General features: G+C 42.2%; 1 protein-coding gene and 1 pseudogene across 2 annotated transcripts; one reads left to right on the top strand and one right to left on the bottom strand.

The window, feature by feature from the left end:
• Nucleotides 1–211: 211 nt before the first annotated feature.
• Nucleotides 212–1,126, top strand: LOC308515853 (putative olfactory receptor 2B3; annotated as a pseudogene). Its single transcript has one exon. The product of its transcript is annotated as a putative olfactory receptor 2B3 (transcript).
• Nucleotides 1,127–11,162: 10,036 nt separating this feature from the next.
• LOC308515557 (olfactory receptor 2A12-like) lies at nt 11,163–12,140 on the bottom strand (the record flags this gene model as incomplete). The annotated part of the gene is made up of 1 exon (XM_081086073.1): nt 11,163–12,140. The coding sequence occupies one exon, from the start codon at nt 12,138–12,140 to the stop codon at nt 11,163–11,165; it is 978 nt and encodes a 325-aa protein (XP_080942199.1).
• Between the last annotated feature and the right edge of the window lie 1,145 nt (nt 12,141–13,285).

Below are 13,285 nucleotides of genomic sequence, written 5' to 3'. Positions count from 1 at the left end.
TCTTAGCTATTGTAAATTGTGCTGCTATGAACATAGGGGTGCATGTATCCTTTCCGATTGGTGTTTCTGGTTTCTTGGGATATACTCTTAGAAGTGGGATCACTAGGTCCCCAGCTTAGCGGGGGTCCTAATATGCAGTTACTTTGCTACTAGATTTGGAGCTTTCACCTTATTAATGATGGTTCTGTTCTTTCTCTGCAACAGGAGAGGGATGCAAGATTCCCTCTGGGGAAACGGCAATTCTCTTAATGAGTTTATTCTTCTAGGACTCTCCACTAACACAGAGGTCAACGTTATTCTATTGTCTTCCTCTCCTTCACCTCATCTCCCTTCTGGGAAATGGGCTTATTATCATCTTGATGTGCATGGACTCCTGCCTCCACACACCCATGCACTTTTTCCTCAGTCATATCCATTCCGAATATGGGCTATGTCACCACGACAGTGTCCCAAATGCTGGCACATCTGGTTTGCAAGAGGAAGACCCTTACCTGCATTGGATGTGTGGCTCAGACGTACAGCTTCCTGATGCTGGGAATCACTGAGTCTTGACTTTTTGCAATGGTGGTTTATGACCGGTATGTGGCCGTTGGCCATCCCTGAGGTATAAAGTCATCATGAGCTCTTTGCTGTGTGGGTGAATGGTGGTCATCTGTGGATTCTGAGGTGTCATCTGCTACTAATTCTTCCCTATTGTGGTCCCAATGAAATCAATCACTTCTTCTGTGAAGTACCTGCAGTCTTGAAGTTAACCTGTGTGGACACATCTCTCAGTGACCAGGTGAACTTCATCTTGGGCATCATCCTTCTGCTGGTCCCACTTTTCCTCACCATCATTGTCTCCATCAGTATGTTTGCTGCCATCCCGAGGAATCACTCTGCCCAAGGGTGACGCAAGGCCTCCTCCACCTGCGCCTCCCACATCACCACGGTTACTACGCTCTCATTCCATTTTTGGTTATGTAAGTAAGGCCTGGCTCTGAGGCCTCCCATAAAGGGAAAAAAGCCGGCTCTATTCTACAATGTCATTTCTGCCTTCCTCAACTCTATCATCTACAGTCTTAGGAACTAAGATGTGAAGAGGGCTTTCCTAGGAGTGACAGGCTGGGCCAAAACACTAGAATGAAGTCACAGAAACATGGGAACCAGCAACAAACCTGGGACACAGCCTACATGACTTTTCCATCCAAATTCTTTCCAACATCAGTGAGCACATATGATACATGAATGGGCTAGAGCTAGACTCAGTGAGATGATGAAGGAGAACCCCCAGAAGGCTGGGGCAGGAGGTGTTCCTCAAGCTTGAAGACACCAGACAGTGGACTGACTTACTGGAGGCAAATCATGTGTTTCATTCATTTTTAAATTACCAGTTTATAAGACCTGGCCAAGAATTGGCATAATCGTCATCTTTCTATTACTAAATGAATATGAGATTGAGTGATTGAGCTCTGGACTCATAAAATAAGATCAAAGATCAAAGTGGTGGGCTTATGATGACTCCTAGATGAGTGAACCCCACTATAGCTCAACTTAAGAAAAATTTGAAATAAATAAAAGGGAATTATATAAAATAGAGTTCAGGGAAGTGAAATATGGGTCATTTTCCCACCAGTACTAGAGTATGAATTTAAGGCACATAAGCCCTCATGTCATTAAAGAAAGGAACTTTGCTTTACTGAAATGATACCTGTATAAAGAAGTAAAAATTGGGTGAAAATCTCCCACCCAGATATTTTCATAATGCATTTTCAACTTTATTGAAATATACTGACATACAATGAACAGTAGATATTGAAAGTATACAATTTGATGAGTTCTGAAATATATATATATGTATATATATGTGTGTGTGTGTGTATATATATATATATATATATATATATATATATATATCTGTAAAACCATCACCATGATCAAGATCATCATCATCATCATTCCCCAAAGTTTCCCTATGACTCTCTGCAGTTCCTCTGTATTAGTTATTTGTTGTTGTGTAACAAATTACCCCCCCCCACACACACACACAATTTCATGGCTTATGACAACAAACATTTATTATATATACTTTTTGCAGTTTCTGTGGATCCATAATATGAGTGGTTAGCTGGGTCCTCTGGATTATGGGTCCTCACAAGACTTCGATGAAGATACCATTTTGAGCTGCAGCTATCCTAAGGTTCGACTGGGGAAGGACTGCTTCCAAGCACACTTGATTGTTGCTAAGATTCTGTTCCCGACAGGCTGTTAGACTGAGGGTCTCGTTTCCTTCGTGACTATTGTTCAGAGCATCCATCAGTTCCTTCCATGTGGGCCTCTCCCTAGAGCAGCACAGCACGTGGCAGTTGGCTTCAGAGAGTAAGCAAGAGAGATTGAGAGCAATGCTGAACCAGGGTCTTTTGCAACCTAATATTGAAAGTTACTGCTCCCTCACGTTTGGGGTATTGTGATTATGAGAAGTGAAATACTAGGTCCAGCCCAAACGCTAGGGGAGGGGATTACAAGGACATGAATATCAGGATGCAGGTGTCATTGGTTCATGCAAAATGTTTCTCCCTTGTGATTTAGACTTTTGCTAATCAGGTAGTCGTCTATGGGTTAGCATCACCAGCATCACTTCTGAGTGGTTAAGAAATGCAGTCTTGGCATCCTCCCGCTATGAAATCAGAATTTGCATTTGAGGAGATTCTGTAGGTGATTTCTAGGTGCTCTTAAGTTTGAGAACAATGATTTAGCCAACACTGCAAGGACAATATCATACCACCTGTCTCAGTAGACGTGTATAAACTCTAGACTTTTTAATTTAAATGTGTTAAGTATTCAATATACAGTGTGTGTGTGTGTCGGGGGGGAGTAGGTTTACAGTTGTGAGTATGCAAAACACAGTTTATTCTTGCAGTATGTATTAATTATTATATTATTTGTATTCTAACTGTAAAACTACTTTCCCCACCCCTGTGTTATGTATTTAAGTAATATATTTAAGTCATTCAACATTACAGAAGTATTTTTACTCGGTTCCAATGTTTTCATATCTTAAGTAACACAATGAAAATTGTTGTATTACTTTTCCTGCACTTCTGATGTCTAGTCGCTAAAATATCTTAACACTGGAAGCATTAGGCCAAAGTATTTAAGGTTCCTGATACATAAAGCCAGATCCTCTGGCAAAAAGATCAATTTATACTCCCACCAGCAATGTGTGAAAGTCCATGATTCATTGTCTTCTGGTCATCCCTGATTGTTTAAAAACTTAGCCAGTTTCAAAGGTGAAAAACTGGTATCTCATTGGTGGTGTAATGTGCATGTCTTTGGTGGGATTTTCCCATATGCTTATGATTATTTGGATTTCTTTATGAACTGTTCATATCTATTGGCAGTTTTCTGGGGTGTTTGAATTTTTTTTAATTAAATTTTTATTGTTCAGATTATTACATTTGTTCCTCTTTTTTCCCCCCATAACTCCCCTCCTCCCAGTTCCCACCCCACCCTCCGCCCTCACTCCCCACCCACTGTCCTCATCCATAGGTGCACGATTTTTGTCCAGTCTCTTCCCGCATCTCCCACACCCCTTTCCCCCACAAGAATAGTCAGTCCATTCCCTTTCTATGTCCCTGATTCTATTATAATCACCAGTTCATTCTGTTCATCAGATTATTTATTCACTTGATTCTTCGATTCACTTGTTGATAGATGCATATTTGTTGTTCATAATTTGTATCTTTACCTTTTTCTTCCTCTTCCTCTTCTTAAAGGATACCTTTCAGCATTTCATATAATCCTGGTTTGGTGGTGATGAACTCCTTTAGCTTTTCCTTATCTGTGAAGCTCTTTATCTGACCTTCAATTCTGAATGATAGCTTTGCTGGATAAAGTAATCTTGGTTGTAGGTTCTTGGTATTCATCGTGTTTGAATTTTTCTTACCAATTCATAAGAGCTCGTTCTATATTAATGATATGCTTCGGATGTCTGCAAGCATTGCAGTTATATACCTTGTTTTGTTATCTGCCTTTTACTTTTGCTTCATTATTTACACAACACTATGGCTAGAGGCCTCAGAGCTGGAGGCCTTTGCCTGCCCCATAGGGAACCTCCTACCTCTGGAGGACTGTTCCTTTTCTAGCATTTCCAGTGGGGTAGGATAATATCTTCGAGGACAATGCAAACCTGTAGCATTGGTTTCTTGCAGAAGGCACAGGCATTCATGTTCAATAATTCTGGCCAGTACGATTTAGGTTTTTGCAAGGAGCTTCATAGAAATGTGCATCAGCAAGGGGCTGGGAAAGAAGGACGCGAGGGGCCGCATGTTAACCTACAGGAGTTGTCCCTAGAATGTCATGGGGATTGCTTTGTTGGATGCTGGCGTTCCTGCACCAGCAAACAAAGGCAAAAGCCGGTAAATATGGGTGATGCCCAGTAACATGAACCTGCAGATTGGCGAAGCCTGGGGAAAAACAATGTGCCTTTGTAAGATTCTATTAGGAATAAACAGAGTTTGGGGGAAGGTCCCTCCAAGCAAAAGGGAACAGAGCACAAAACTCCCCACTGAGCTTTAGCCGCTCTCTGGACTACCTAAATTTTGTATCTAGGGTAACAGTAGGCCCACTCTCCCCTCTCTAACTTTCCTCAACCTTAAGTGGACAGAGTGGAGTCCTTTTTCCTTGAGATCACCCAAGACAGGCTGTGGTTTTCCAAAATGGATTTTATTAGAAACAAGAGGAAAAGGGAAATCAAAAGGTATAAAAATACCAATGAACAGAAACAAGTGGTCATAAAATAATGTGACCCCTTTTCTAAGGTAATTTCAGTCAACCTCAAAGTCAATGGAAACTCATGTATATAAGATACATAATGGTAAGATTATATACAAGATATAGAATTATATAACCTACTCTATAGTTATATAATGATAGGTTAATTATATTGAATGTGGGATATGGGTACATTTTAGTATGTGTCTTATGAAGTATGGTGCCCATGGTGGTCTTTAACTGCCCAGTGGCCTCTCAGGTCTCAGCCCTTTGAGGGTGTGTTCTGTCTGGCATTTCACATCCCTTGGTGAGAAGCTTTTCTCAAGCAGGAGAGAAGGGGCCACTCTCCGGCTATGGCACCTCACTCCCTGAGGACTGTAGCACCAAGGACTTGACAGGTGACAGAAAGAACCTGCATTCTGTGGTCCTGAGACAGTGCGGCAGTGACCTGGGGTCCCCTCTGGCCAAAGTGAATTCAGTCCTGCCTGGAGGGAGGAATGAACTTCAGGCTCCATCCTTTCTGAGTGTGAGAAGGCCCTATCGCCAGCCCAGGGGGAGTGGAGTTACATTTGGAATTTGGCCCAATATGTGCCTGTAGGACCCAAACTGGGCTTGGACAAGAAGCCGAGAGCCACAGCGGAGAGAGGCCTGTGAGAGCTGAGCCCAAGAGCCTGGCTTCAGAGACAGGAGGGCTCCTTAGGTGGGGCCATCGCCGCTCATAGGGGCCTGCCTCCTGGGATAATAGGGTAGCGGGAAGTCAGGGCCGGAGTCCTGGAGCCTCGCTGTACCCTGAATGAAGTCCCCTCCCTCCCCTCCTGACTGGCCACTCTTGTGGCCACGCTGAGGGCTTGGCACTTTCTCCTCGATGACAGAGTCTCTCTCTGTTCCCTGCTCTGCTCTACTGATCCTGACCAGCATGGAGTCCACTGCAGCACTTGCCAGGGCCATGGAGGCCTCTCTCTCCACCCCAGGGGAGCTCAGGACCTGGTGGGTCATGTCCAGCTGAATCTGATTTAGGTTCCCTCTCAGACCCTCTCCATAGTGAACCTCCTACTCCTGAAGGGCTGTTCCTTTTCCAGCATTTCCCTGGCTCATCCTGGGACGCTCTCTCCCGGGATGCCCAGTCTGAGAGCTCAGGGACTCTAGGTCTGTGGCCCATCTCCTTTCCACGTGGCAGGGCCTGAATTCAACAACCAAGTTCTGTAGGCAGCAAGTGTTCACACGCAAAGGTGGTGAAATTGTCTTTCCAACCTGCAGCTCTAGCTTTGTTCCTCCCCTGCTCCAGAACCTTTAATGGTTCCTGTCCCTGGAATTCAGTCCCAACTCCTCTGTCCAACCATAAAAGTTCTTTGGGAGCTGACTCTGCCCACCCCTCCAGCCTCCTCTCCTGTCTCACACCCTGCACTCTCTGCAGCCTGAACCACCTGTAGATCCCCAGACACACACCTCACGTCACACAGCTAGGATGCCCTGCACTGCTCCTCCCTGACACCTCATGCTACCTGTCAGCTCTCCCTTCCTGAGAGCCCTCCAGGATTGCTCCTCTGTTCCTCTCTGTTTGTGCTGTGGTTTCACTAACCGACTGACAGATTCTACAAACACTCAAAGGTACTGATGGTGTATCAGACATTACTTACTAGTCACTAGAAACAAAAAGATGAACAAATTTGGTCCTGCCCTTGTCCATGCTGGCCTAGGACTGGGAGGAGGGAGGGGAAATGGAGATGGATGCAGGTGTGGTAAATACGTGGGGAAGGGTACACATGCAATTATGTACTAACACAGAGAAGGGCCCCACTGACTCTTTTTTTCGCTGAGGGGTGTGGAAAAGAGTTCACAGGAGAGGCAATACTTGAGGTGGCCCCTGAAGGATGAATAGGAGTTTGATAGATGGGAGCGGATAGAGAAGGGCCTCCAAGATAATGTAAGAAATTTAGAATATTTTTCCATTTATCCCACTCCTGACATAAAGGTTATCATTTTTAAAATTTTAATTTACTTAGTTTACCCCATATGACGTTATCAATATTGGTTTACAGAGACAATGTTCAATTAGATTCACCCAGATGCATATGGCTTTCCTTGCTCTTTATTCCTTCTTGCTTCAAACCTTCCATCTGCATTTACTTTCCTTCCTCCAAAGTTCTTACTTCAGAATTTTCTTTGCTGGAGTCCTGCTGGTGACAAATGTTCTTAATTTTTGTTACTCTATACATCTTTATTTCATCGTCAGTCTTTAATGATATTTCGCTGAGTACAAAATTCTGCGTGGGGCCGCCTCCCTGGGGCGCAGTCTGCCGGGGCCCTCATCCAAGCCCACCTGCTTCTGGAAGAAAGAGCCAGACTTCTCAGAGGTCAGTCTGTTCAACAAGTGGGACCCCAGGGCCTTCAGTATGTTCAGCAGAGGAAGCTTGCAGTGACCTCTTGAAGGATGGCCCCATCTCCATCTGGATTCTGATGATGCCACCGCTTGTCATGCTGTGGTCCTGAGGTCCTCAGGTAATGCTTGATGCATTGTGATGAACTGACCAAAGCTGAGGTTCCCTTGATCATGAACTCCACACAATCCTTCCCACCATGCTCAGGGTGGAAGGCTGGAAGTGCACCTTAGCCATAGTCACAAAAACTTACTCATCAACTTCTTAGTGAATTTGACAGGCAGGACGATGACATTCACTTAGTGACATTACGTGTGATAGAATTAAATGACTGGGAAGAGCCCTGGCCAGTGTTGCTCAAGGGTTAGAGGGTCGGCCTGCTCACCGAAGAGTTGTGCATTCAATTCCCTGTTAAGGGCATGTGCCTGGGTTGCAGGTTCCATCCCTGGCCCTGGTTTGGCTCGTGTGGGAAGCAACCAATCAATACGTCTCTCTCACATGGATGTTTATCTGTCTCTCTCCCCTCCCTCCTTCCATTTCATTCTCTCTTAAAAAAAAATCACTGGAAAAAATATCCTGGGGTGAGGATTAACAAAAAAAAATTTTTTAAATGACCAGGAAGAAAGTGAAAACCGCTTCCCAAAATAATGTATGGCATTGCTGTCAACATTAAAACTGGGAATTTACAGAGCCTCCTTCCAAGATCGGGTCCAGAAGAGGAGCTGGGTGCTCCATGGGCTTTACTAGGAGGACCGATGATTAGTCTTTAAGATGCAAAGAGAGAACAACTTGGTACAGGACTGTATTCCTGAGTGCCACTTCCACGTGTGTATTTCTGGGCAGCAAGATGATACGCAAATAGCCTGGCCGGGCTATTGGTTAGAGCATGTCCCTGTACACCAAGGTTGTGGGTTTGATCCCCAGTCAGAGCACATATAAGAATCAACCAATGAATGCATAAATAAGTGATAAATAAGTGGAACAGCAAATATCTCTCTCTCTCTCTCTCTCTCTCTCTCTCTGCTTCTCTCTCTAAAATCAATAAATTAGAAAAAAGATGATAAGCAAACACTAGAGAACCTCCCCACATCTCTGGCTGAGCCCTACACTTTGTTGAACATATTAGATCTACCTTGATATTTTTTTTAAATACTGATCTCCAACAAACATACTATTTCCTGGAAATTAAGCTCTGCTCTTAAAAAGAAAAAAAGAAAAAAGGAATAAAGAGAAAAGATGGCTTATGAGAAAAGATCTCTTCTCCAGGAAGCTAACAATAGGAATTACCAAATAAATCAACTTGTTGGCATGACAGAGACTGGTTACGGTGGTTGGACAAAATATGAATTTGGAATCTATATCCGTGGAGTCTTAGTGTCTTTCAAATGACTTTCAAAATAATTTAAGTTAGCAAAAAAAGAGAGAGACAGAAATGAAAAACATGTGTGGTCGTTGTTTTCTTTTAGCTCATTTCCACTGTTGTTCTTCAGAAGAATGTTGGCTGTCATTTAGCTCTTTTTAAAAAATCTGGCATTTTTGGCTCCACTTAGGATAGTCTCTTTAACTATAATGCTTTGAAGATTCTCTTTGTGGTATCTGTCTGTAGATTTCTTTTTTTATTCATCCTATTTAAAATGTGTTTGCAAAGACCAGCTTTGTTTCGTGATTAGGGATAATATTTGAAGATTATTTAAGATCATAAGGGTGGATATTATCAGAAAAACATCATCCAAGACTTGCGAAAAGGCCCTCTTGGTGTTGCCTAGCAGATCCTCTGAGGATTATCTGACTTTATAGGGATGCATTCCTTTAATTGACCTTATATGGACTAGGTCCTTTTACAGCTCGGTAGGTGTAGCTGTGAAGTTATAGAAAACTATAGCAATGAAAATTATTCCTATCTAGCGTAATGCAAATGATTCGTATTCACAACAATGCAAATGTTCAGTAGAAAACATAAATTTCTATAAATCAAATTATTCCTTGAACTAATCCTAACATCTTATGGGTTCCTTCATGAATTAATGGGCTCAGGGAAATTTTTGACATGTAAGAAAAAACATAAAGAAAAAAATTCATAAGTTCATTAAGAATTCTATTTATTAAGTTATTATTCTATTCTATATATCTAAAGAAAGTGAAAAATATTCTTCAGCAGTAAAAATAAACCATCATGGATACATACCCAAACCTATTGTTGAGTGATTAAATCAAGTTACAGAAGAATACATACTTTATAATTCAATTTTTAAAATCATGAGAACAAATAATAAATTGTTTAACAATTGTATTATATTATATAGCTTCAAAAACATTAATACAAGCACTTAATAAAGCACTGAAATATAAACACTAAAATGTTAACAGTAGTTATCTCCAGGTCTAAGGTAATGGTCAATTTTCATTTTCTTCCTTTTGTTTGCCTCTGGCTTTTGCAATTAAAAAGAAAAAACAAATAATTAGCTAAAGGAGAAATATTCAATGCATGTAATAGACAAATAATTAATATCCAAAATGTATATAAAAAAACTACAAATCAAGAAAAGGCAAACAATATCTAATATAAGTGGATATTGAACACTTATCATTTGTTACTGTGATAAGTGCTTTACATGTATTGTCTTATTAATACTCCAACAACTCTCTGAAGTGCATACTATGTTCTTTCCATTACCAGAAGGGGAAACTGAAACTCAGAGAGTGAGGTAACTTTCCCATCTTCACTGAGTCAGTAAAGAGTAGGAGAGTCCGGACTAACACATAAGCCTGACTTCAGAACCCACTGTACTCACTTGACAATACTACCAACAATCTTACCAGAAGAAGTTAGATTCACTAGCAACTAGGGAAATACAAATAAACAAAAAATAATGTTGCCACTTTCCATCTATGCGATAGACAAGAAAACTAGGATGCTAGAGATACATACACAATATCAAGTACTGATGGGAATGAAAGGTGTAGATTGGTGTAATTACTTGGAAGAATAATTTAGGAGTATCTAGTAAATTTAAATTTTCTTTTATTCTACAATCTTCAAAGTCTAATATACATAAATCCTAGAAAAAATATTTATATATGGAAAAATGTCCAAAGACATTAGATGCAGAATTATTTAAACAGTGAAAAATTGGAAATAAACAAGTGTTCAATAGTAGCTAAATAAAGTGTGGTATATTCAAATGCTTGTCAAAGGGAATAAGCTAGGCCTATTATTATCAAATGAGTGGATGTCAGAACCATGATGTTGAATTAAAATTTTGTCAGAGTGATACTGACCTCACGCTACCATTAAAAAAAATGTAAACTTATACAAGAATAATTCTATATATTGTTCATTGATACAATTGTATGTAGCAAAAACTTAAAAACACATTGAATACACTTCAGTTTAATCATAGTGATTGATTCAAGGGAGTTGGTAATATTTGAAGAACACTTCAATTTTCTCTGTAATTATTTCATCCTTTAAAAAAATATTTAAAATGTAAACCAGGTCAGATTCAGTTTCACAAGTTGAGTCCAGACCAGATCGATTATTAGCCATACAGTTACACAGCTATATCTAAAATAACTGTAGCTTAGATTTTATAACATCTAGTGCAAGGAAAAATGCTGAATATGATCTGTAAATGCATGGCAGACAGTAAGGCAAGACTGTCTTCCTGCATCCTCTGTCTACTCTTTATGCCATTTTCATCCCCAAATCCTTTACACTGTGGGAAAGCATGTACGCATGTTAAACATTTGTCTGTGATCATATTGCACTGACATAAATTTTCAAAGGCAAGAAAAACAACCAGGAAAAGCAACAGAGCAATGGCCTTGAGCCATAAAGATATAGTCTTTGTAGAAGAAATCCTTTGCTTTCACTACTTAACTGAGTCATTCTGTGGTGGCAGCTGAAAGTTTTCCAGCCAAGGGGGGATCTTCAGTTTAGGGATGGCCACACCCTCTCCCAGCTTCTTACAAACCCAGGAAGATTCAGGGCGATCAGAACTGATGTATTTTTATGAAACCACATACGCTCCATCATGAGCCTGGACAACTCTGAAAGATCCTAGGTCTTTGGGCCGTCTGTCTTCCAAGTACTTTCAGAAGGGCCCCCTTTACATCCTTGTTCCGGAGGCTATAGACGATGGGGTTAAGGAAGGCAGAGACAACATTGTAGAACAGGGCTAGCTTCTTGTCCCGCTCTGGGTTGTACCAGGAGCCAGGCCTCATGTACATGATCATGGCTGGCCCATAGAACATGGTGACTACAGTGACATGGGAAGCACATGTAGAGAAGGACTTGAGCCTCCCCTGGGATGAACGGATTCTCAAGATGGAGATAAAGATGCGAATATAAGAGGCCAGGATGAGGGAGAGTGGGACCAAAAGCAGGATGAAACCCAAGATGAAATCCAGCTGGTCATTGAGGGATGTGTCCGCACAGGCCAACTTCAGAACAGCAGGGACCTCACAGAAGAAGTGGTTAATCTTGTGGGGACCACAATAAGGCAGACGCATGGTGAAGACAGTGTAGATAAGGGCCCCGGCTATGCTAATGGACCAACAGACTGTGACCATCTTGATACAAACGGGACGGCTCATGAGTAGGGTGTAGTGAAGGGGGAAGCAAATGGCTACATACCTGTCATAGGCCATAATGGCATAGAGGACACACTCAGCAATGCCCAGGACCAAGAAGGTGAACATCTGGGCTACACAAGCTCCCCAAGAGATAGTCATCCCTGGACATACCATATTAACCAACATCTGGGGCATGGTGGTGGTTACATAGCTCATGTCCACCAAGGAGAGGATACTGAGAAAGAAATACATGGGCGTGTGGAGGTGTGAATCCAGGTAGATCAGGGTGGTGATGAGTCCATTGCCCAGAAGGGTGATGAGGTAGAGGAGGAGGAAGAAAGTGAACAGGGCCATTCTGACCTGTGACTCACTGGAGAAGCCAAGGAGAATGAACTCGGATACAGAGCTGTGGTTCTTTTTGCCAAGGCTCTGCATGGTGATCTACTTATTAAAGACAAACAGAACGTCCCTGTTCTGTCCTTGGCCTTGTGGGAGGGAGGACAGAGTTGATAGAAGTTGAGTCACACGCACAGCATCTTGCACAGAAAGTTGCACACAAAAAAAGATTTGGTCAAACCTTTGCTGATTGGATGAAAAGGGAAAGGAAGCTAGGGCAGTCCTGATGAATACAGGCTGTCTGACTGCCCATAGACCCTGCTCTGGAAGCCACCCTCACCCACAGAAGGCATCAGGTAGCCATGTTTGTAGCAGCGGACCCAGCCAAACCCTGGCCACTGCCAAATTCTACTAAGGATGTACACTTGTCCCAAGCTGGAAGACAATTCTCTGCTGAGAATTTAAAATGATGACACGGAAAGTCTGTGTCTGTGGGCTATGGGTGGCTGAGATATTGTCAATGAAAAGCTGGTGCAATGGTAACTCAAAAGGGAAGCTGAAGCTATAGAGAAGAAAAAGGGAGGTCTTGCAGTGATGATAAAATAGCAGAAATGCTGGGAAGCAGAGAAGGGACACCTCACAACCCTGAGCAGCAGGGAGTGACTTTGCTTCCAGACTTGCTACCTCCAGCCCCTAAGGCCTGTCTGAACTTTGTTTCTTATGCTTAGATATCTGTGGGATTCTCTTTTGAGTCCTTACGAGTACCACCCAGGACCACATTTTAAATTCAGCTCTTCCTGAATGTCCCATGGTTGTAACTTACCCTGCTGTGTGACCTTGGGCAAGTCTCTTAACCTCCACTGGCCTGTCTCAGCATCTGTTAGAGGTAAACATCTATGGCACAAAGGAATGGCAAGGCGCACATGAAATACTGTATGTAGGTCAAGACATTTTGCAATTTATATATATAAACAATAGGCAAGTAAAAGGGATTAGTATAAGTGGAATGAGTCTGGAAATCAGAAGAGCGAGGGGCTGGTCTTGACTCTGCCCTGATTTTGCTGTGTGACCTTGGGTAACTCCATAGCCCTCGGTGAACTTCAAAGCCCCAGGTTTAAGTGAAGTTGTTGGACTTGACCACTCCAAAGGACCCTTCTGGCTCTGCTATGCTTTGATAGCAGTAATACCAGGCTGGAGACCTATGACTGCATCAGTGCCATGAGCACCAAGGGGAGCCGAGCAGT

This window comes from Myotis nattereri (assembly GCF_964212035.1).
Source record: "Myotis nattereri genome assembly, chromosome: 3".
NCBI lineage: Eukaryota > Metazoa > Chordata > Mammalia > Chiroptera > Vespertilionidae > Myotis > Myotis nattereri.
The sequence above is the reverse complement of the archived record's forward strand: the minus strand, read 5'-3'. Positions and strand labels throughout refer to the sequence as shown.